Genomic DNA, 26,643 nt, shown 5'->3' with positions numbered 1-26,643 from the left:
GATTACAAATATAATAATCATTTCTATTGGAAATGAATTTTAGCCCCCCCCCCTATATTTGCCAATTCAGGGTATATATTTCTACATTAGGGGTGGGGGTAAAGTTTAAACTTACCTCCCATTTCCATCAGAAACAAATTTTGCCCCCCCTAATGTAGCAATATATACCCTAATTGGCATATATAGGGGGGGCTGAAATTCATTTCTGATAGAAATGATTATTATATTTGTAATCAGCATAAAAAAAGGCATTGAATGGTGTATTCACATTTTTCTTAACTCAATAATATGATTTGGTATATATTTACCAAATTTTTTTTCTGATGTAAATGGGAGGTAAGTTTAAAATTTACCCCCAAACCCTCCCCCCCCCCCTAATGTAGAAATATATACCCTGAATTGGAATATATAGGTGGGGGGGCTAAAATTCATTTCTGATAGAAATGATTAGGGTAAAGGTACTGATGATTTTACAGTTTTTGTAAAAAAAAAACAGTTTTTCTTATCTGGAAGTCTTAATTTAAAGAATTTTGGTTTGAAGAGGGTTTCAGTATGTAGGAAAAACATCTAGGAATCTAATTGTTTGATGAGAAGTTTGAAGTTTTATCTGGAAAGGGTACAAAACTCCAATTTTCTGAAATTAGAGCATTTTCACCTACAAATTCGACACAACAAAAAAAGTTACCTGTTTTTGACTCAAGTCGGAACCCAATTTGACACGCATCTAAATACTTCGGGAATACTTGTGGGTGGAACCTGGTGTATTTGACATGTATATTCTTGTTTCTTAGTTTTTCTTCAACTTCATTTAATGTATAAAAGTATAAAAGACTATGCAAAAAGTAGAAGTAATAAAACAACAAAATCATTTCAAGTATGTAGTACTTGGTACAACAAAATTGGTACAACAAATTTTAATATACTTTATTAAATACAAATAGTATTTAGTATAACAAAATTGTTTCACTAGCATTTTGGAAGGGATAGTATCTAGGAAAACAGGAGTGGATTTCAAGAAGTTTATTTGATTTAGTGGATTTTATTTTCATATGCAGATTCTTAAAACATAGCTTAGGATTTTTTGTTGGGGGGGGGGGTCACTTTTGATATTTCTATGATATGGTTCTAGGCATTTACCTTCCCCTTCTCCTACCCAGAAAATAAGATCTTCCAATTTTTATTTTTTTTTAGTTTCATTGATAAGTACTTAGGAAAAGGAAAAATGACTACCATGTGAACCTCTGCAATTTTTGGCAGTAGCAGGCACCAATAAATTTGACAGGTTTATTTTCGTTCAGTGGACCCTGGAATTTCGACACCAACTATTTTTCATTTGTTTCACATGGTCAATGAAGTTTCAACAGTCACCTATATTTTGACAGGGCTTGTTGCTGTCTGTTGAAAATTTTGACAAGGTTACTACAAGATATTCACAAAAGAAATAAATCAATTTATAGAAGCCATTATCTGCATTTGAATTTGACTTAAGGAACATTGTTTGTGCACCTGGTATTTATCTACATTAAACAAGAATTTTTGACACTTGGAATCTAGTTTTGACAATGTGATATTTATTGCCATTTAATTTAATTTTATCAAGAAAAAGCTAATTTGGCTAGAATACAGATAAAATCAGATGTATCTTGGTGCATTGGTGCTAATCCCAATTTTTTTTTTTGCAATAAATAAGTAAGTAACAGCAGTTTGAACAAACTATACATGAAAAATTGTCTGGAGCTCCTTTTTTGTTGAAAACAGGAAACTGACTGAATTAAATGTTCTTCTCTTATCTGGGTGTAGCAGATATTGTGTTAACGTTATCTATTGTTGAAATACAAAACAGCTTCAAGAGATGGCCCTCTAAGTCACGGCTAAGCAGAGTTATTCCATTTTGAAGGAAAATTTTGACAGGGGTTACAAAATTGCACTGTCAAATCATTGGTACCTTTACCCTATTATATTCATAATCAGCATAAAAAAAGGCATCAAATGGTGTATTCACTTTATCCCTAACTCAATAATATGATTTGGTATATATTTACCCTTTATTTAAGCAGAATATCTATTTTGCAAGGTTTTGCTTTTATAACACATGTATTTTTAAAGATCAACAAAGGTCAGGACCCTGTAGAGGGAGGAGTGGAGGTAGGTAGGCTACTTCAAAATACCTTCTTTGGACATACTTTAGCGTGTATACCATCCCTGAAAGTTTCATTTTCCTAACCTAGCCCCTTTCCAATATAGCCAAAAATAGAATTTTACCAAAACTCATAAACTGGGATTAAGCAGAGTTGTGAAGCTGAAAAGGCTACCTTTCTCAAAACTAATCTAAAGTACAAGGCTAGTTTCAGCTTACTTTATGCATTCTAACTTGTTTCGCGTTCGTCTGTTATTTTTCCTTCTGTTTCTACTGGCTGAAAAGTGAAACCTTTTCCTTGCTTTACTTCTTTTGGTTTTGCATTTCGCCATTACTGTTCTTTTTAAATATTTCGCCCAAAATTACATACTTAATAGAAAATGTCAAAAAAAATATAAATAACTATTATACCACAAATCACTAACTAATAGTTGACTTAATCATTTTTTAACATACATATGATTTTTTTTTACCAAGCAAATTCTATAACAAATACTAATTTTTTCCCCTAGGGAACATGTGTCTCTCCAAAAATTGTGATTTTCAGTTTCTGCGGATATTTTAAATAAGTCAAAATGGGGAACAGTCCAAATGATGCAGAGCTAGAATGGATAAGAGTAAGAGAAGAAGTTGGATTGGGTCCAGCTGATGCACTACAACAAAATGAGACACTTAAGCAAAAACTGAAAAGGAAGTTTTCAGAAAATCCTTTTATTCCAATAGGTAGCATACATCTTAAAGACTAGCCTAGGCCTATTCAACTCAGAATTGTGCTTCTGTATTTGTATTCGTGTATGTTCTAGAAGTGGTAGGCTAGTATTATAGGTATTTATAGCTATAATGTAGTAGAGCTGGGGGTAAATAGGCCTATTAGGCTAGAAGAGCATTCAAATAGCCTAGCTACGAAACAAACTTACCTCTAGAATCTGAATTTCTTTCTGGATCCAAATAGGATAGTTGTTTCCATTGCAAATTCAATTTTAAGCCCTATACAGACCCTTAAAGATTATATCTTTTTCTTCTATTTTAGATATGGCTTGTAGCCTATAGCTCCTGTGTTAGCTAAAATCTTGTTAAAATCACTTTACTTATAAATCAAATTGCTGGCAACAAAATCAAGAATCAATAAATGCATAGAAAACATATAATATAGGCCATATATTAGGGTAAGGTTAAAAAGGGGTAAATTTGTAGTTGGCTATAAAATTTAGCTAGGATGAAAGTGAAAAAATCACTTGATGCCTATTTTAATGCTCTTTCATAATTCAATAATTTTTTCTGGGGCTAATTGCATCTTGAGCCCTTAAAGGGGCCCCCAAGGTATATATATATATGAATTATGAAAGAGCATAAAAAAAGCATTAAATGATGTTTCACTTGCATGCATCCTAGCTAAATATATGACCCACTGCAAAGTTACCACGAACTTAACCCCCCCAACCCCCCGAATGTGCAAATATTTACCTGGAATTTGAATAAATCCTACCCTGAATTGTTGATGGTAAAATTTGGAACTGCAAAATTCAGCACTACTTTTGTTGACAACATTCAAAAAAACGCACAGAAATTGGAACAGTCAGTTATGGTCAGAACCCCAGGAAAATGTTGTACCTTATTTGCATAATTCATGTCTCATTCTCCCCTTTCATGGCTGATTAACACTATGTTGACAAAGGCAAAGCAGAGGCATTGTAACTGCCTGTAGGCAATTAGCTCATGCATCCAAAGTAAACTACTGTTTTGCTTCAAGTCTGTTATTAGGTAAGTTTTACAATGAGATGTTTTGCTTTAAATTGGATGTTTTGGGTGATAATTTGATTAAACAATATATCAATGTTTTCACTTTCTATATCTGTTATAATGATTTTGGTATATCCAATAATTTTTTTCTCTAATTAATTAATGCTTTGCTTTGCCAAAGTTCAATAAAAAAAATTGTAACTAAAGAGTATTTTGCACAATTTTTTCTAAACATTGAATAATATAAAAACAAGCTTCAATGACATAAATGCTTATCATAAAAATCTAGATTTGAAATTACAGGGGCTCATCCTCCAGATAAAGAGAAATAAACTACTGTCTATTTTTGGCTATTCAAAATTAGCAGCATTTCAATGTTTTCCCCTGAGAATTGTTTGTGTCTCTTCATGATTAAACAAAAAAAAACAGGTTTTTTCAACTGAAAGTAAGGATCAAACTTAAAATTAAACAAACACAAATTATTACAATATGGGGAGGACACCTCCTTCACAATACCTTGTGTTTCACTTTTTGTTAGTAAAGGATTAGGATACAAAGTCATACTTTAGTGTAAAGAGCAAAGTATTTAAGAGGGGGCTTCCCCCACATCCCACCACTGAAAATTACCCCAGAGAAAATTTCAATTCAGTCTCTGACCTGTTAAGACATATTTATTCTTTTAAAAGGATTAAATCCCAGTTTTTGAATAAGTATGAATAAAAAAGACTATGTATTTATTTATTTTATTCAATAAAGGAGGAAGCCATAGGCTTGTTGCATAAATATTATATTTGGAATTAATTAGAGACTAAACTTCATTTTATCCTAAACCCCAAGAATGACTAGGAGAGTGTGCCCCAAATTTTGTTGCAGGGCAACTTTAAACTGTTTGGTATGCAATGACTGTGGATCATATTTCCATAAACAACATGCTGGAATTGAATGTTTCCAACGGACTTAAAGTTGGCTATGCCTATATTGTTCATCAAAAAAGGATAGTTTAAACAAGGATAGTCCAATAAAGGTAATTACTTTTGCTGATACTTGTTCCAGTCAACCCCAGCCTCTCCCAATTACTCCCCCTTATCATGTATTGGGCAATGACCTGGCAAACATTGTGATGGAAATTTGATCATCCCCTCTAGCTCCAAACCTTCCAAGTAATAATGACCATGTCGAAGTCAACAAATCTAACGCCTCCTGCCAGACTGAAACTACTACTTGTGGCAATTCTTGTTCCAATTCTCTATCGGACTTATCACTCCTTTCCCTTATAGCAATGAGAGATAAATTAGAATTAATAAGCAAGGAAATATCTGCAGTCATAGACCTTAGGTCGTGTCTAAATGAAACCCCTCCAAAGTTGTCTGATGTTAATGAGGATCAAAATCAGGAAATTATCATTAATAAATCCCACCCTGATAAATATTCAATTGTTTCTTGTAGCAAAGAGGTGATTAAACAAACTTGTATTTTTCAAAAGGTCAGGTACCTTGGTGATAACATAATGAAGAGTTCATATGACCTGGAGAACACAAAGTTGGATGCTAAAGAATGTGAAGTAAAGGTCAAGTCAATTAAGATAAGCGGTCATGGATTGACTGCACATAAGGGTTTATGCAAATTTGCCTGGAATGATATTTGCAAAAAAGGCAAAAATGTAAATATCTGCATGTTTGTAAGCGTTTTAATGCCGGGGATGAGTGTAAGGTCTCTGACAGCCAACTATTACGCCAGAAAGTTTGTTTTAAGTTTGGAAGTGGTCATTGTTTTGGTTTTGACCAGATTCATTTGAATCATGGCTATGACACATTAAAAAAACTTCAATAATACCAGAAAGATTTATCATCAACTATCAAACTCTCTCCCGTGTATTATCACTATGAATATTGATCAGCCAAAACACAAAGTTTGCCACACCAGCCCTCAAAAGCAACATGAATCCGAATTATCAGTGGCACCAAACAAACCTATTCAGAAGACCACCATGTTACATTCCAGCTCCCTCTCTTTTCAATTGCCAGATCAGTCCATCTCCTCAGTCCTATTATTTGCACCAAATGAACCCAAGAACTTACAACAAGTGTCCAATAGTAAATCAAGAAACTCTGGTATGATACATTGCTCCTCCTCCTACACATTTCCCAGAATCCTTCTAGCAAATGTAAGGTCACTGGTAAATAAAATGGATCAACTTCAAATTAGTCTTAACAAAAACCAGATTGATATTGCTTGCCTTACCGAAACATGGTCTGCAACTGAAGAGTTTTGCTCCATTCCAAATTATGACTCCCATTTTAAGCCCAGGATAGACAAAGATTTTATCCCTCTATCTCATTGTGGAGGAGTAGCTTTTTTGTTGGTTTACCCTTCCAAATCGGATTCTTACATTTTCTTAGATAGTAAACAATTCCAAAACTGAAGTTCTATGGCTCTGGACCCGACCTACAAAACCTCCCAAAAGAAGCATCTTGCATGATTTTTTGTATTATTTATTACCCTCCTCGTGGTGGATTTAAGAAGGAGCTGACAGCATATCTGCAATGCAACTTTAGACTGACAGAATTTGCTGCAAGTATCCTGATGCTACAATTACATTATGTGGTGATTTTAATGAGCTAGACCAAAAGTGACTTAGCTCTGCTCTTAGCCTTGATCAAGTGGTCAAGTCACCCACACATGGTGATAAAACCCCAGACTTAATTTTTACCAACATTGAAGATTACTACTGTGTCCCCAAAATAGCCCCTCCATTGGGGGCAAGTGACCGTCTAAGCATTTTTTGGACCCCTTTATCTTCCTTTCCCCCTAAGCAATTGATCAGTTATTCTTATAGACCCATTACTGATGAGAAGGTCACTCATTTCAAATTAAAACTTGGTTCCAAATTTTGGGCCAATATTCTATGTCTTACCAATGGTATTGAAATGGCTTCTAAGTTTTCAGCAGAACTTTTCCATTTATTTTGTGACACCTTTCCAGTGAAAAATGTTACTTGCAAATCTAACTGCAAACCATGGATAAATACAAATGTTTTTGCCTAATAAATGAATGTGACAAACTCTTTAAGGAAGGATTTTTCCAAGAATCTCAAAAACTTAGAAACATCATTGTTCACAAAATCAGTAAAGCAAGAAAAGAGCATGGTGCTCACCTGATCAATATGTTATTGTATTTGGACCCTAATAAACTCCACAAAAGTGTCCAAGATCTCATGGGAAAGGTCTCTTCAAATCTTTTCTTACTGGACAGTAATGGTGACCTGGTGGGTGCAGATGTCATAAATGATCATTTTGCTTCAATTTGTAAAATTCACCTGCCACTCCAACATACGCCAGCCAACAGTACAGTGAGTGACATTCCTGTGATTGAAATTCATCAGACTCAACTTAAACTTGAAACTCTTTACACAAATAAGTCAGTATACCCAGGTGATATCCCTAACAAATTGGTTGTGGAATGTGCCCAGTATTTAAGTGTACCTCTAACTGCTATTTTTAACCAATATTTTATAGATCCTATTTTTCCAGTGTGTTTTAAACAAGCTATTATATCTCCTATACCGAAAACTAAGACCCCAAAAGTTCCCTCTGGCTTAAGACCAATATCAAAAACCTCTATTTTCTCTAAAATCTTTGAAAGTTTTATTTACAATTTCCTTTTTGATGATATTCATGATAAAATCAACCCAAATCAGTTTGGCTTTAGGCCAAATCATAGCACCACGCATTGCTTAATTTATATACTTGACACTATTTTCAAACATCTTGAGTTGAATAGTTCCTAAGTTGAGGCTGTTTTTGCTGATATTCGCAAAGCCTTTGATAATTTGGATCATCAGACAGTTATAGATAATGCAAGGGCTTTAGGTGCAAGAGATTTGTTTTACATATGTTAGCTAGTTTTTTGTCTGGCTGTGAGCAATGTGTAGACCTCCCTAATGGGGATTCATCAGGTTTTTCCTCGATTTCCTGTGGAGCACCTCAAGGAACTAAGTTAGGTCCTTTAGTATTTTAATCGTTTGTAATAATGTTTTACCGTGTTTTGGCAACTCTTTTAAATTTGCAGATGATTTGACATTACTGAACCTTTGTCAAACATCTAATACTTTGAATGTTTCACTGGATTCACTCATTAATAATTTAAAGAATGATCTTTACAATATTAAACTCAACTTAAGATACCCAAAAGCAGTTTCATGCTATTTTCTTTTTTTTTAAATATACTCTCTGTCAATAATTACCTTTGTATACCAACTTTAAATAAAGTTAAACTGCTTGGTGTGCAGTTGGACAACAACCTTGAATGGAACTCCCACATTCCCCACTTATTCAAGTCTGGTAGTATTCTGCTTAAATCTTTCTCCCTTCTCAAACAGTTCTCCATATCAATCCAAAACCTTAAAATAATTTATTGTTCTTATATAAGACCCTGTCTGGAATATGCTTGCCCTCTCTGGCATCTTAGGTTGACCAAAGACCTTGGTGATAGCAAAGACCAGTTATCTTGGTGATAACATAATGAAGAGTTCATCTGACCTGGAGAACACAAATGCAAGGTCACTGGTAAATAAAATGGATGAACTTCAAATTAGTCTTGATAAAAACCAGATTGGTATTGCTTGCCTTACCAACACATGGTCTGCAACTGAAGACTTTTGCTCCATTCCAAATTATGACTCCCATTTTAAGCCCAGGATAGACAAAGATTTTATCCCTCTATCTCATGGTGGAGGAGTGGCTTTTTTGTCGGTCTACCCTTACAAATCGGATTCTTTCATTTTCTGAAATAGGGAAAAACTCTAAAACTGAAGTTCTATTGCTCTGGACCAGACCCAAAAACCACCCAAAAGAAGCATCTTGCATGATTTTTTGTATTATTTATTACCCTCCTCGTAGTGGATTTAAGAAGGAGCCGACAACATATCTGCAATGCAACTTTAGACTGACAGAATTTGCTGCAAGTATCCTGATGCTACAATTACATTATATGGTGATTTTAATGAGCTAGACTAAAAGTGACTTAACTCTGCTCTTAGCCTTGATCAAGTGGTCAAGTCACCCACACGTGGTGATAAAACCCCAGACTTAATTTTTACCAACATTGAAGATTACTACTGTGTCCCCAAAATAGCCCCTCCATTAGGGGCAAGTGACCATCTATGCATCTTTTGGACCCCTTTATCTTCCTTTCCCCCTAAGCAATTGATCAGTTATTCTTATAGACCCATTACTGATGAGAAGCTCACCTATTTCAAATTAAAACTTGGTTCCAAATTTTGGGCCAATATCCTATGTCTTACCAATGGTATTGAAATGGCCTCTAAGTTTTCAGCAGAATTTTTCCAGTTGTATTGTGACACCTTTCCAGTGAAAAATGTTACTTGCAAATCTAACTGCAAATCATGGATAAATAAAAAATGTTTTTGCCTAATAAATGAATGTGACAAACTCTTTAAGGAAGGATTTTTCCAAGAATCTCGAAAACTTAGAAACATCATTTTTAGCAAAATCTGTAAAGCAAGAAAGGAGCATGCTGCGCACCTGCTCAATAAGTTATTGTATTTGGACCCTAAGAAATTCCACAAAAGTGTCCAAGATATCATGGGAAAGGTCTCTTCAAATTTTTTCTTACTGGACAGTAATGGTGACCTGGTGGGTGCAGATGTCATAAATGGTCATTTTGCTTCAATTTATAAAATTCACCCGCCACTCCAATATATGCCAGCCGACAGTGCAGTGAGTGACATTTCTGTGATTGAAATTCATCAGACTCAACTTAAACTCGAAACTCTTGACACAAATAAGTCAGTATACCCAGGTAATATTCCTACCAAATTGATTGTGGAATGTGCCCAGTATTTAAGTGTACCTCTAACTGCTATTTTTAACCAATATTTTGTAATTTTTCCAGTGTGTTTTAAACGAGCTATTATGTCTCCTATACCGAAAACTAAGACCCCAAAAGTTCCCTCTGGCTTAAGACCAATATCAAAAACCTCCATTTTCTCTAAAATCTTTGAAAGTTTTATTTACAATTTCCTTTTTGATTATATTCAAGATAAAATCAAGCCAAAGCAGTTTGGCTTTAGTCCAAATCATGGCATCGTGCATCGCTCAATTAATGTACTTCATATTATTTTCAAAGACCCTGAGTTGAATAGTTCCTAAGTTGAGGCTATTTTTGCTGATATTAGCAAAGCCTTCAACAACTTGGATTATCAGACAGTTATAGATAATGCAAGGGCTTTAGGTGCAAGAGATTTGTTTTACATATGTTAGCTAGTTTTTTGTCTGGCTGTGAGCTGTGTGTAGTCCTCCCTAATGGGGATTCATCAGGTTTTTCCTCGATTTCCTGTGGAGCACCTCAAGGGACTAAGTTAGGTCCTTTAGCATTTTAATTGTTTTTAATAATGTTTTACCAAGTTTTGGCAACTCTTTTAAATTTGCAGATGATTTGACATTACTGAACCTTTGTCAAACATCTAATACTTTGAATGTTACACTCTATTCACTCATTAACAATTTAAAGAATGATCTTTATAATGTTAAACTCAACTTAAGATACCCAAAAGCAGTTTCATGCTATTTTCTTTTTTTTAAATATACCCCCTGTTTGTATACCAAATTTAAATACAGTTAAACTGTTTGTTGTGCAGTTGGATAACAACCTTGAATGGAACTCCCACATTTCCCACTTATTTAAGTCTGGTAGTATTCTCCTTAAATCTTTCTCCCTTCTCAAACGGTTCTCCATATCAATCCAAAACCTTAAAATAATTTATTGTTCTTATATAAGACCCTGTCTGGAATATGCTTGCCCTGGGTTGACCAAAGACCAATGTTCTAAAATTGAAAGTATTCAAAAAAGAGCAATAAAAATTATACTGGGGACAGCCTATACTACATACAATGAAGGTTTGGCTAGACTTAAACTTACTATATTGGAATCACGACATCGCATCCTCACCATTAACTTTGGTCACAAGTGTCTTAGTTCTGACTATCATCAACGTTTTCTCCCTCCCTTTAAAGAAAATCTCCCAATCCTTCCTAATACAAGACTCAATGCACGTAGAGTTCTAAATACCCAACTGACCTGTATCCCCAAATATTGACCATGAGGTACAAAAACTCTTTTGTCCCCTGTTTTGTTTCCCATTTTAATAATTGATATAACTTTTTTTTATGTTTATCCCCTAACATCTGTTTTGTTATTGTAATTGTTCTGAAGTGCTTATGCTAGCTTTTGTGCTATTTTAGCCAATAAATCATATTCTGTTCTAATAATAAATGCTATGTGTAATTAATAGGCAATAGGCTTTTCTTTCTTTAGTTAAAAAAAAAAAGTTTTTTAACTGAAAGTAAGGAACAACACTAAAACTTAAAACAAACAGAAATTATTCTGTATATGAAAGGTGCTCCTCAATGCCTCACTCTCTATGCTAAAGTTTGACTCCTTGTTACAACTCTACTTTTTAAAACAATAAAAAATTTAGCTTAAAGAGTGAGGTGTTGGGGAGGGGACAACCCCTTTTCATATACAGAATCATTTCTGTTTTTTTTAAGTTTTAATATGACACTAAAATGGCACTTTGTGCCATTTCTCAAGGGGTGGCACTAGCAGGCTGCCAGAACATTGTAGACAGATCTTTTATAGCTCATATAAAAGATATTGCTCATATCTATGTCCTTCATATAAATTCCACCATCAGTAAGTTCCAAATGGCAGTAAAAACAGTACTTTTGGTGCTGTGTTTCAAGTGGAAAAGCTGGGGCTATTGAGCTAGCAGAACTTATAAGAGTGATGATTAATGGCTCATCAGTTTTATATATATATATATGTGCTTTTTTCATCAATTTTACCATTCTTAAGTGCAATATAGCACTGAATACAACACTTTTGGTGCCATTTCTTAAGTGGAAAAGCTCTGAAGTACAAACAGGTACTATTCTAATAGTAATGTTCCAGAGCCCTTACTGGAGGTTTCAAAGGACCCCTCCTGTACACTCCCCCTTCCAGCCCCCTCTTAAATAGATTTTTCTATCTAAGATGGATTTTTAACTCTGGAAATCCAATTATTTCTCTCTATACAACAGTGAATTTCAAGCTATGATACAAATTCTAATTCTAACATATAGCCCTAATACTATAAAAAGGCTTTGCTTCAACCTTGTGTACAAACTAATTATTGCATGTCCTTTTCAGAACCAAAACAATAGCCAGTCATTGAACTGAAGCGGTACCAAATTAAACATAAACAGATAAAGCAAAATCCTAAAATGGATTATTGCTTTATCCTAGAAGTGATTGATAATATTTTTATTCTGTAAAAAGTGTCCTTAATTGGTATGCTTTTACTGTACCAAAAATCCTATATTATTTTGTGTTTTCAGTAAAGTGCTAGTTTTTTATAATTCTAGAAACATAGGGAAATATAAATAGTTGGTTTATTTGTACTAGTTGTATTGATATATATTAGAATGGCTGTGAAGTAATAACTTTTTTTTTCATTTTCAGTTTCAACTTTGCTCTTTACTTCCATCAGAAAAACTTTTTTGTTTTTAGATCAATCAAACGTTAGAGTCAAAATGCTAATATGTTTAGCTTCAAATGGTAATAAACTATGCCATTGGGTATAACATGACCCCCCCCCCACACAGTCCCTGGGGAAAGGTCTGTAATTTATGAATTTTGCCCATTGTTTTTGTATAGAATTTGTTATTGGGAAGTATACAGACACTTTCTGGAGGGGGGGGGGGACTTTCTGCTATGAAGACTCCACGGGGAACGTTTTCCATGGAGAGAGATATCTCAGTGTGTGGGGGGGGGAGTGAACTTCCCAATGCAAATTTTAGACGTGGGGAATTTGCCAGAATTCCTACACAAAACTATTTTCATTTGTCTTACTTTATTGTTGCCGACTCAATTTTACGCTTGGAGATGTTAAGGAAAATCGTCAGGGGAAATTTTTACTAGGTTGGAATTGTCTAGAGTACCTCTCCATAGGGGGGGGGGGGGATTTTATGGGAGAAATTCTCCAGGGGATAAATTTTCCATTGGGAACTTTCTGCAGTAGTAGCTTTCTACTAGGGTTGGTGCTATTTGCTGGAAAATTTTTCCATGGATGAGAGGATTTCCCGTGTGATTTTAAAGACAATCAGAAACTAGTCTTTTTCAAATGAAAAATGTCCCCTGGAATTATCTCCAAGGGATTTTCCAGGTGGGATTTTCAGCTAGAATGGAATTGCCTGGGAGAAATTTCCCTGGAGGGGGAGGGGGGGGGGTGGTTTAAGTAGAAAGAACTTTTCATGGAGGAAGAAATTTTCAAGGAGGGATAGCTGGATTTTCTGGTATTATTTAAAAATATCCTGAAATTAAATATAAAAAATAAGTTTTTTCAACTGAAAATAATGAGCAATATCAAAACCTAAAACAAGCAAAAATTATTATGTATATGAAAGGGGCTGACCCCTCCTCAAGACCTAACTCTTTATGCTAAAGTCTGACTTTTTGTCCCAATTTCAAAAATGTGTCCCAATTCCTGAAACACAAAGGCTGCTTAATTAAAATAATAAGAACTTTCTAATTCTATAAAAAACTTTTTTGGTAAGAGTGAGGTCTTAAGGAGGGGGAAACCCTTTAATATACGTGATAATTTCTATTCGTTTTAGGTTTTGATGTTGCTCTTTACTTTAATTTGAAAATAAAAGTTTATTTTTTAGTGTCTTTTTTCCTTGAATTCTTTCTTCTTTCATATTCTTAATTGAGTGATTTAAGAAAAACTGTATATAGTATTAATTATTGGTAATATATATAGTAATTATATCTGGTAATATATATATAATATATAGGCTAGTGGTAATATATATAATATATAGTATTGGTTATTGGTAAATAACAAACTGTAAGTAAGGAGCAATGTGGCTCAATAATAACCAAAACTCTAAGAAACAGAGTTTTGGTAACAATAGATACATTGAAAGAATCGAATTTTGATTCTGATTCAATATATGTAAATTCATCAAATTTAATGGTACCCATTAAAAGTGAAGAGCCTGAGAAAATTTGCATTTTTCTCAGGAGTGATTTTATTGACCCAGTGGTCCTAGAATATTGTGAGAGGGCTGATTTGAATGGAAGTTATAAGTCCTAGAGCCCTTTTTCATTGACTAAAAAATTTTGGTTACTTTCATTTCAAAATTTTTAGATAGCCATTTTGTTCAGCAGAGTCAAAAACTCTAATAACGATGTCTTTGAAGATGACTTAACCCCCCACAGTTCCCTGGGAAGGGCTGTAAGTTATGAGTTTTCCCCATTGTTTACACATAGTGTTGGTTATTGGGAAGTGAAAAGACGTTTTCAGGGGAATTTTTCTGGTGGAGGTGGGGAGTTTACGTGGGAAGATCTTTTCATAGGAAGATTATTCCTTACATTAAAATGTACGGAATAGTGCACTTTTAGCGACATGTATTTCTAAAGTTTCCGCCACCATGCGCGAGAAAATAATGTTTTCAACCCTCTTCTTGCCTGAAATGGACATTTCTATTGCTTCAAGCCTTTTTTTTTAATTTATTTTCATTGAAAGCTCTATTCACGTAAAAAATACCCCCTGCCCTCCAGGGAAATTTTCCAAGACAACTCCATTCTAGCTGAAAATTCCACCCAGAAACTTTCTTGCAGACGATTTCAGATAGTGCACTTTCATTAAAAAAAAATACTTTAAAGTACCAAGGACACCTAAAATGAAAACTAATTCATTAAATTGGTCAAGTGCAAACTTACACAGCCATATACCACAGCCATATACGTGTCGTACGTCTTAAATTAGTGTGAAAAACCGATAATTCATTTTTTAAGGAGAAAGATCGCCTGTTTACATAATGTATTCCAATACGCAAGTTCGTGGCCAATTTCAAAAATAAAGAACGTGTGCTGTTAAACAGCAGAAAATGACCAAAAAAAAAAAAAATCAGCATATAGCCTTAGAAAGTGTTGTTTTCTTGTATGTTCTGGTAAAAAAGAAATCGGAACCTAGTTCAGCAAAGCTCTTTTCTTTGAAAAATACTTTTAAGGAATGCTTCTTGAAAAGAGCTTGGCTAGACTAGGCCTAGTCTTGATGTTACTAGGATTTTTGGCATTCCAGGATCTTTTAACCATGAAACAGTGTAAAGGTAAACATTAATGATTCTAAAAGGAAGGATCAATATATAGTCTACCTTATTGGTAGTTTTGCAGACCTAATGACTTCCTCTGAGAGCCTACCTTATGTAGGCTAAGGTAAGACACCTAGTAGGCTGTGTGATTTGCTTGAAAATTTTGATATAAATCTACCTCATAGTTACTATATAATAGTAGCATATACGTTTTATGCTTTTTTTATATTAGAAATACAAATTACTTGGGTGAGCACTGTTTGACTAGCCTAGGCCTATTAAAGTCATTGGTTCTTTATACTCTAAGCAACAAATATTGTCATTTACTCTTATCGGTAAAATTCTACTTTAGCTACTTTTGACTATCTTGGAAAGGGGTTAGGTTAAGAAAATGAAACTTTCATGGATGGGTCTACAGGCTAAAGTATGTCCTGGGAAGATATTTTGAAGTACCTACCTCCACTCCTTCTACCTCTAGAGGATCGTGACATTTGATGACCTTTAAAAATATGTGAGTTATAAAAGTGAAACCTTGCAAAATAGATCTTCTGCTTTAATGAAGTACAACAAAATTGTTTTCAGATTCATAACTTTGCTCAATCCCAATTTATAAGGTTTTAAAGATATGCAAATACATTTCCTAAATTTTGAAAATAAACTATTTATATGTCTTAAAATTCTGCTCAAATAACTGAAATTGCATTTTCAGAGCTAAGGCCAGAGAAAAAGAAACTGATAACTGAAAATTAAGGTAAAATGTTGTTATGTCAAAATTTCAATGGGTATAGACCTATCATGTAGGCAAATTTCATGACCCTCTAGAGGGAGAAGGGGTGGAGGTAGGTACTTCAAAATACCTTCCTGGGACATACTTTAGCCTGTAGACCCATCCATGAAAGTCTCATTGTCCTAACCTAACCCCTTCCCAAGATAACCAAAAGTAGCTAAAGTAGAATTTTACCCTCTTATATACAAAGCACTATAAAATCAAAACAATAGGCAATATTGTGTTTCCTTTAAACATGGAGAATGATATAAAGTCTTCTCTATGACTTTTTAAACTCTATGACTTTTTTAGAGAAACATGAATAAAGTTATACAGAATGCTTTTTGGTTTTCTTATTTAATATATGATCCACTAAAATGTCATACACAAGAAATTACATTACCCCACTGATGCATAGAGAAAACAGCAAAGTCATACAGATGGCTTTTCATAGTTCAAATTGCCGTTCAGGCAACTTTGTGATCATATATCTATCCAAAGACTTAGTCAATCTACCTGAGAATTTACTTGGCTAGAAAAATTGGGCTTGGGATGCTTCTACATCGGCAAGTTCCATAGACATTGTCTGCTGTGAGTCAGCCCAAAAGTCATAGTCATCTCTATTGTAATTCAAGTAGACTTTCCAAGTAGGCATGTCTGCCTAGAGTCTAAGGCATTTTGACCAAGTTTTAGGATTAACATGACCACTAAGTCACCTGGACATGCAGTACTCAGTCAGAAAACCCAATCTATAAGCCAAGACAGTTACACTAAAACAGAATTAATTGAAAATTGGTTGACTGAAAAGTTGCCTGGCCTTGTGTGCAAACAAGTGGCATAGGGTCTACCTGCCTAAAGTCTTAGACAGGCAACCCAGTTTATAAGCTCAGACAGTTACACTAACACAAAATTCATTCAAAACACTTACACTAACACTCAATTCACTTGTTGGGTTCACTAACAAATTCACTCAATTCACTAACAAAAATTCAGTTACACTAACACTTATTGGGTTGACCCAACAAGTTGCCTGGATTTGCAGGTGAACAAGTGACATAAGGTCTGCCTGCCTATAGTCTCAGGCAAGGGCAGCTGAGTTTTAGGACTAACATATGAACATCAAATTGCCTGGACTCACAGGCAAACCAGCAACAATAATAATTATCAATTGAATTTTCAGAACATATATCCTATAGGCCTTCAAAAAATTATGGGTATTTATTAGTGAAAAGGATGTCACACTGTTATACTAAAGCAATGCAGGAAAAAAAGGTACTGTTCTAATATCTGGGGAGCATACAAGAAGTGAAGTTTGGTTAATGCTAGAGAAATAAAACAAAATAGGATGAAAATATGATACTTTAGAAACAAATTTTGTCTGTATATTTGCACATTAGGAGGGAGGGGGTAAAGCATAACCTATAATAGATACATAACTCAAACTAACCTAGGTACCTTTTTTCCTCCTAAACCCAAAAAAACTAAAGCTTGAATATAGTTCCTGGAGTGAGAAACTCCTTGTTTATAGACCATAAGATAGGAAATTACTGGGTAATGTTATATGTTCTTGGCTTTTCTCAAGCTGCATTCTTGTATGTTGCCCATATATTAGAACAGTACGCAAAAAAATTTTGTGAAACAAAACAGGAATTATATTAAGAACAAAATTAGAGAGTCATGACTTCTGAATGACAAATGTTGATTAAATAAATCAATGCTATTAGATCATTATCTGTCATTGTTATTATGTAATATATATTATTGTATTATGAATCATATACAATATATTATTGTATTGTTTGTACTTGCCATTGTACACTATTTATTCTAATTCAGCATTAGGCCACATAATTTTGTGGTGCCAATTATGTGAGGGGGGAGCAGTTGCCTCAGTTAGACTTTGAAAAATACCTTCTTATTTCTATTTTGCTACTTTTTATTTTATCATGGCTAACTGGTTATTTTTGCCCAATTTACATTTTGAGGATTGGAATCACTGACATAATTACCAGATACAAATCATCAGCACAACTGGGTTATATTTTGTTTAGTGATGAGCCTGAATAAAAGACTCTTACTTAGTTACTTCATAATGAATAAATTATTATGGTTATTAGACTTTGAAGTTGATACCACAAGCCTATGCTTTACTCCCCCTAATATGGAAATATATAGCCTAAGTCAGCTTCAATCATTAGTCAGCTACATATGACCTATTTTTCTCCTTAGCCAGTTACTTAAAGAAGCAAATTTTTGAGCATAGGGTTACTAGGTTTCTATGGGCTGTTCTGAGCCTTCTAGCCCCTTCATGGCTCAAAATTAATAGTCCCTTTAAAGTGATTATTTAATTATAAAAGAGCATGAAAAATACTCATTATTTTGAATTGTGCTGAAACGCTAAATTTAGTTGAAAACTGCAGTCTAGGCTATATACCAAAAATATGGTGTTGATTTATAATTCAGAGTATAATTTCACCATTTTGGATTGAGGGAGGGGGGGAGTCTTTATAAATTTAGCTATATATGGATTTGCAATGGAGTTCTGACTCTACGTGTGTCTTATTTTTTAGGCCAGACCATCTTAATATTCAATTAGGCTAATCATAAAACTTTTAATATAGCTTTTAACTTAGAAGCTCAATTTTTGTATAGTGCCCTTTGCCTATCACATTTAAAACAGTTGAAATGGGTGACTTTGATATTGATTGTTTTTTTTTTTTGCTCTTTTGGATTCTTAAAAAGATATCTTGTATTAAAAACAGGTACTATCAAGGTACTATCACTTAAATATAATAGCTCCCTATGCCCCCCCTCTTCTATACTATCTTTTTAGGATCCCGTCGGTTATTTAAATAAAAAAAATATTTAACTTATTTGCTCCACTTCTTAAATAAAAATCTAGTTATTTTTATTTAAATATTATATGTCACAACTCCCCCCCCCTCTCTGGATACCACCGTGATAAAATACAGTCTCTGATTTAAATTAGAAAAAAAATGGGGGATCCCTGCTTTCAATAAAAAAAATTTAGAGATTTTATCATTTAAATGTAATACTTCCCTCCCCCCCCCCTCTGGATACCACATTCATAGGTTTCTGTCTCAGCTTTCATTAGAAAAATAAGTTACTTAATAATTAACTAGGTCACTATATGGTTCAAACAAACATTCAAAATAACGTTAAAAAACTTTGTGTTCCTTGAAAAAAATTTAGGGTATTAGTAAGGGGGTACAAAGACAACAACAAAAATGTCAAAATTACTCAGATATACCTCAAATTATTGGAAAACTGAGTCATAGATTTGCTGTGGCATTCAATAAGATTCAAAGAATACAATTAAAAGGGAGCGCACACAAAAACCAAATTAGGCCAGTAGCCTATGAGAAATCGCAAAATACCCAAGACAATGAATAAGTCCTAATGGGGGGCCTTGGGTCTATCAAAATATTTCAATGGTTTCCTAGGGAATTTGATATCATTTTCTTCTATCTTCATTTTAAATGAAAAAAATAATTAACCTTTTCTCATTCCGGCTCTAAATACAAAAACTAGGTATTATCATTTAAAAATGATAGCCCCCTACCATCATAATGATAGGCAATAATTTACAATCTATTTTCTTATTAAATTTTTTAGGTCAGTTAAATTCCAGTCTTCAATTCATAAGCCTGGTTCATATCTTATTCTAAAGATAAATTTGTCACAATAGAAGGTTTTTTTGGGGGGGATTCAACTTGAAAATAAAATTCTTGACTACAAACGATGTAAGAAATAGCGATTGGGAAACTGCATTCGAAATGATTTGAACTCATTTCATAAAGACGATCCTGTTTTTTGTCAACATATGAAGAACTGTGTATATTGCAATATTTGCAATTGCATCTGTCTATTATTTATGCAAAGTAACAAAAGAGACGAAAATTAATGAACAAGAGAGTTGTGAATAATTATGGTGTGCCAAGTAATATTTGGCAGGGAAAGTCACTGGTGATAAATCGCTAGGGGTGGCACCGTGAATGCGTGGTTTTCGGGGATTCGGGGAACCAAATTTTTTTTCGGGGTGACGCATAGATTTTCGGGGAAATACCCGACAATTCGGGGATAGTACAAGCCCTGCTTGATTTCTAATCAGGAAAATCGAAATACTAAACCACACAAGAAGGAAAAGCTCCGAATTTGCGGTTGACGCAATAAAGAGTTGCCGCAAAATTAATTTGAAATGGACCGAACATCGCCGCCTCTGTCGGCAGCGGCATGCGTGTGATGCACCGTTGGAAGTACTACACGTCGCTGCTGCCAAACCACTCGGTGGTGGCAGTTGGTCTCTTCGCCAGTGCATCGGCGGGTGCTTCCTGGGACAAGTATACTGAAATGGTATCTTGCATACCATCTAGCTCTTGGTCATCATCAAAATATTTTCTGACACATCAGAATAGTCACTTTCTAAACTTGAGGTCATATTTTTTCACAAAATGTATTTTCACTAATATATATATAACAATCAACAGATTTTGTAAATTTGAATTTTCACAAATGAAAAACAGTGTCGGATTCCTAGGAAATAGTTTTCGCTAATATTATTCAGCTCCGAAGTTTATAGGTGTTTTATTATTGACAACACTGTTTTGCGAATTTATTCAAACTAAAAATGCTAATAGCAGCTAAACAAAAACTCGTTGTAAACCCGGATTTTCAGGTATGAATAGACCTAAAATAGATTAAGAGGGCTAAATGTGTTTTCATTTTGGTGTCCTTGGTACTTTAATTTCTGATTGTTTTTAAAATCATGCTGGTAATCCCCTCCATGAAAACTTTTCCAACAAAAAGCCAGCAAAAGGGTATTTACCAGAAAAGGTTTTTTTCCGAGGAGGGGTAAAAAAGAAACTTTTAAAAACGTATCAAACTCCCTTATGATTCTGGGTATATTTCTGGTCTATGCTGTTATTCTGTAAGTAAAGAATAACATTAAACCCCAAAATGAGCAGAATTTATTCCGTACAGGAGGGGGACAACCCCTTCCTTGTCCACATCTCCACTTAAGGTCAAAGAAACTTCGGACTGTGCTCATTAGTTCAGAAATTGGGTGTCCTTGTTTTTTTTTTTTTTTTTTTTTTTAAAGTCCAACGGGATTGAAGACCAACCAGCTGCGTGAGGTGAGATTTTCCGGGGAATGGAGGTATTTTCCATGTTCTTTTTTCCTGGGGGGGCGTTTTCCGTGGGGGGTTATTTTCCACGGAATTTATTTTCTAGGGGGGGAAAACGCAGACCACCGAAAAAGGACAAGGGAAGATAAAAAAAAAGATCGCTAATTTCTTTAGATGCGTCAAATGAGGCATGCTAAATGCTGATAAAACCAGAAAAGAACAGAAACAACTAACAAAAAGAAAAAAGGAATTGCAACCAATCAAGTGAAGAAGAGATAGGGAAAATCAGAATTGCTTGTCAACAAAACTTAAAGTATTAAAATATAACCTGCATTAGACTTGACTCTTATTACCTAGATGGGGTGGGAGTAGCTTAAATACATTTGGTTCGCTTTTTTGCGTGGGAGGGGGTCAATTGTTTTGGGTTTTCTTTTACAAAGAAATGTTCTTTCTAGTTTTCTTATCTCTTCTTGCACTGTTCTTGTTGTTCCATTCTTCCGGTTTCGTATTGCTTTCGTTTTTATTCTTTTGTTGTACTAATATAAAGGAATAAATAAATCTTAAAACGAGTTCAGCTAAAATTGAATATGCAAATCAAGCTTAAAACAAGCAAGAATATTTTACTATTGTAGCATAAATGAAGCCCAAAACGAACAGAAACTAATAATAATAATAATAATTTATTTATTACCCGCTATGAACAAAAAGAAGTGGAGTACATCAAGAACAAAAAAAAAAAAAAAAAAAAAAAAAAAAAAAAAGCAAACTCGCACACTTAACAATTATTTACATAAAATGGCGTAAATAATGGTGCACAGCAAGACCTGCAGATAACGATAGCTTTTCCGCAGGCACAGTCACTTTTCCCGTAGATAAGGGAGGCCAAATCGCGATATTTGATGCTGGTTCCAGAACCACGGAGGGAGGCACAAAAGGTACCAAGAAAATTTAAAATAACAAGTTCGTAGAGAATTCAGATTTTTAGGCTTCAGAATTGGAAGAAAACCAGATAAAAAAAAGAATAGAATGATTGTAAAATGAAGAATATAAATTCCAAATTGCTGTTCTATTGTACCTCCGTCAATTTGCAAAAATTTTTGAATATCCTATCTGATTTTTTTTTTTTTTTTTTTTTTTTGCATTAGGAACTTTCAGAGCCCAAAGTGTTTTGAGATTTTTAGTAATGTGAAGACCAAGCCACCGAAACGAAGAAACACAGGGAATTGAGAAAAGACCACAGTTAAGAGGGAGACTCGCACTCGAACTAAATGAAGTATATTCGCACTTATCAACGTTCAACATAAGCCAAATCCGTCTGAACTGGTCTGAGATCCAGCTGACAGAATCTGAGAGTCCAGCCCTAGAACGATTGACAAGGAGACCATCGTCCGCATAAGCGAGATAGGAGACATCAATTCCATCAGAAATGAAAGTAGAAGGCAAAGATGAAAGGATACGAGCAATACATAACTTAAAAATAGTTGGAGAAAGCACGCCACCTTGACGGACCCCACGCCGAAGAAACACCTTTGAATCAGAAACTACTCCATTACATTTTACCCGAATAAATGAGTTAGGATACCAGTACCGTAACAAAACAACAATAGAAGGGTAATACTATTAGAAAAAAGTGAATATAGTGCGTGTGAGTAGGCTATACTATCGAAAGCTTTCGAAAGATCAAGAGCACAGATATGAAGAGGAGATTTATTATTAACAGGTTGCTATAGGAGGGAAGCTAGAACACGATGGGCGTGCTGACATCCCAGCCTTTTTTGAAAACCAAATTGGGTTTCACCAAAATTAACATTTGAACTACATTAACATAAGAACTACTATCTGACGAAGTTTTTCCACGCTTCAAAACCGAGGTGACTGTGCCACAGAGAAAACTGTCTAAATAAACAATCATAGCAAACAAACATACAACATGTACTAACATAAATGAATAAATAAACCTTAAAACGAATAAAGCTTTAATTAAATATGCAAATCAAGATTAAAACGAATAAAAAAATCAATTCAAAGAAGAGTACAGGTAATGCCTCCTTCCCTAGCTATAAAAGTCTAAAACCTACTAGGCCTATTTCATTGGGGCTTTACTAAAAATGGCGCTTTATTACAAACATTTTCTTATGAACTTGTTACAACATTGAAAATAAAAAAATGAAATTACAGTGAAATCACATTTTGAACTGATTGGCTCTTCAGCAGTTGACATCATTATATATCAAATATTTAGTTTAACCTTATTTCTTCCCAAGACCTTTCACACCAAATTTAGTTCCACTACAAACAAGAATTTAGCTACTGCCTCCTCTCCTAACTTTGAAAATTTTAAGCCTTCTGCGTCATTGGCGCTTCACTGAAAGCGAATTATATTACAAATCTTTTCTTTTCCAGTTATTAAAGCATTGAAATGAAAATACATATTACACTTTTCAAATTTTTCTTATTCAATTTTATTTATTAATAATTAAAAATACTTTTTCCACAAAATAAGTTTTTCAAAGAAAAGTAAAGAACTCCATTAAACAAAAATGAGCAAAAATAAAATCAAATAATCCACCTAGCGTGAAACTACCATAAATCAGCATCAATAAATAAATGAAACCCAAAACGAACAGAAATTACAATAAATAACCGAGTCAAACTCAAAACGAGCAGAAATTAACATAAGTTGGGCTCTAAACCCTATGCCTTCCCAAGGCCAGAACATAATTTGTACTTTACTGAAAAAAAATGTAAATGTTTTTACTTTTATAACTTTAATGAATCAAATAATATTAACATTTTGATTACTAAATATCAGTACATGTATATTAAACTGACAATGCACATTCATTTGAATATTTTTCAGTAAAGTGCTAACTATGTTCTGGCTTTGGGAAGACATATATACACTGTGATTGAATGTGTTTGGGGAAATGGTGGGCGTGAGAGGGGGGCTAATTACTCTCCACTCACTTTCGACTATTAAAAAGGGCAATTTACCTTTCCAATTACTTTCGACTATTAAAAATGGGCACTAGCCATCTCAATTTCTAATCGAATGAGCCCTTTTTGAAGTTTCTACAACAACGCGTTCTATAAAAACTTTATATGCCCCCAGGGCATAACTTGCAACCCTTGCCCTGAAGGCTGTGAGGGGGTTGTCATCCTCAAAGACCTAATTTACAGAACTTAAAACTACGTCGAATAAAATGCCTATATCAAAAGTTTGATTGGATGTGTTTGGGGAAAAGGTGGGCATGAGAGGGGGGTTAGTTGCCCTCCAATCACTGTGACTATTAAAAAGGGCACTAGCCCTTTGAACTTCCAATCGAATGCCCTCCAATCACTGTGACTATTAAAAAGGGCACTAGCCCTTTGAACTTCCAATCGAATGAGCCTTTTTCGAAACTTTTACGACAAAGCCTTCTATAAAAACCTTATACGCCCCCAGGGCATAACTTACAATCCTTGTCCTAAAGGCTTTGGGGGAGTGTCCTCCTCAAAAACATAATTTCTATCTGGAAATAATTTACGCTGAACAAAGTAACTATCTCAAAATTTTAATTGGATGTTTTTCGGGAAATGGTGGGCCTGGAAGGGGTGTTAGATGCCTTCCAATCACTTTCGACTGTTAAAAAGGGCACAAGCCACTCCAATTTACAATTGAGTGATTCCTTTTCGAAGTTTCTACGACAATTTCTTTGATACGAAGTGTCCTGCTCTAAAGGAAAAAAATAATAAATAATACATTGTGCCAACATCGTTCTTATATGCCCTCAGGGCATAACTTAAAACCCTTTCCACGAGGGTTGTGAGAGAGGGTCCTCTGGAAATCAACTCCGCTTAATAAACTAACTTTGTAAAAATTTTGTTTGGTTGTGTTTTGGGGAATTATGGGCGTGGGGGAGGGGCTAGTTGCCCTCCAATAACTTTCAACTATTAAAAAGGGTATTAGCCCTTCGAATTTCCAGTCGAATGAGCCTTTTTTGAAGTTTACATGACAACGCCTTCTATAAAAATCGTATATGCCCCCAGGGCACAACTTACAACCATTGCCCTGGAGGCTGTTTCTACGACAACTTCTTCGATACGAAGTGCCCTGCTCCAAAGGAAAAAATAATAAATAATACTTTGTGCCAACATCGCTCTTATATGCCATCAGGGCTTAATTTAAAATCCTTGCCCCGAGAGTTGTGGGGGAATGTCCTTCTCAAAAAAATATTTTCTATCTGGAAATCAACTACGCTGAACAAAATGGCTATCTCAAAATTTTGATTGGATGTGTTTGGGGAAATGATGGGCGTGGGTGGGGGTCTAGTTACCTTCCAATCACTTTTGATTATTAAAAAAGGCACTAGCCCTTTGAATTTCCAATTGAATGAGCCTTTTTTGAAGTTTCTACGACAACGCCTTCCATAAGAACCTTATATGTCTCAAGTGCTCAGCTTACAACACGTGCCCTGTGGGCTCTGGGGGAGTATCTTCCTTAAAGACATAAAATACGTTGTGAAATCAACTGCGCTGAACAAAATGACTATTTTAAAGTTTTGATTGGATGTGTTTCGGGATATGGTGGGCGTGGAAGGGGTGTTAGTTGGCTTCCAATCACTTTCGACTATTAAAAAGGGCACACGTCACTCCAATTTCCGATTGAATTAGTCCTTTCGAAGTTTCTACGACAACTTCTTCGATACGAAGTGCCCTTCTCTAAAGTAAAAAAATAATAAATAGTATATTGTGCCAACATCGTTCTTATATGCCCTCAGGGCATAACTTAAAACCCTTGCCCTGAAAGTTGTGGGGGAGTATCCTCCTCAAAAGTATATTTTCTGTCTGGAAATCAACTATGCTGAACTAAATGGCTATCTAAAAATTTTTATTTGATGTGTTTGGGGGAATGATGGGCGTTGGGGGGGGCTATTTTCCCTCCAATCACTTTCGACTATTAAAAAGGGCACTATCCACTCCAATTCGCAATTGAATGAGCCCTTTTTGAGTTTCTATGACAACACTTTCTATAAACACCTTATACGCCCCCAGGGCATAAATTACAACCCTTATCCTAAGGGTTGTGACGGTGGTTGTCATTCTCTAAGACCTAATTTCCAGAAGTTTCAACTACATTAAACAAAATGGCTATCTTAAAATTTTGATTGGATGTGTTTGGGAAAATGGTGGGCTTGAAAAGGGCGTTAGTCGCTCTCCAATCACTTTCAACTATTAAAAAAGGCACTAGCCCTTTCAATTTCCAATAAAATGACCTCTTTTGAAGTTTATACGAGAATGTTTTGAATAAAAACCTTGTATGCCCCCAGGAAATAATTTACTACCCTTGCCCTGAGTGATGGGGGGTATCACTCTCAAAGACCTAATTTCCAGGACTTTCTTCAATGTGAAACAAAATGGCTATCTGAACATTTGCATTGGATGTGTTTGGGCACAGTTTATAGAATTATCCAGTAAGTTTACCGCAGATCATTTCTGGTCTTCATTCTCGGTGCGAACAAAAAGCTCCTCCCACTTATTCATGGATTAGCGGGTTAGTCTGTTTGCGTCAATCAATGAGAAATGGTTCGAAATTATATCATTCATAATTGTGAAAGCAGAAAAAACTTGGTGAGCCAGCCAAGTGGTTTGCAAGTGTCCCATCTCACAGGTATGACTTAATTTATATACAAATTATGACTTAATCTATTATTTACAAAC

At 34.7% G+C, this 26,643-nt stretch overlaps 1 protein-coding gene across 1 annotated transcript in view; it reads left to right on the top strand.

The window, feature by feature from the left end:
* Positions 1-2,687: 2,687 nt before the first annotated feature.
* LOC148952753 (HIG1 domain family member 2A, mitochondrial) overlaps positions 2,688-26,643 on the top strand; it is a 63,263-nt gene continuing 39,307 nt past the window's right edge. Inside the window, exon 1 of the mRNA XM_089087399.1 lies at positions 2,688-2,860. Within this exon, the coding sequence (XP_088943525.1) occupies positions 2,713-2,860 (148 nt within the window). The 5' untranslated portion in view covers positions 2,688-2,712. The remainder of the gene's footprint in view (positions 2,861-26,643) is intronic.

This window comes from Artemia sp. Qi Xiang Cuo, chromosome 4, assembly GCF_049724085.1.
Source record: "Artemia sp. Qi Xiang Cuo chromosome 4, ASM4972408v1, whole genome shotgun sequence".
NCBI classification, from domain to species: Eukaryota; Metazoa; Arthropoda; class Branchiopoda; order Anostraca; family Artemiidae; genus Artemia; species Artemia sp. Qi Xiang Cuo.
The sequence above is the reverse complement of the archived record's forward strand: the minus strand, read 5'-3'. Positions and strand labels throughout refer to the sequence as shown.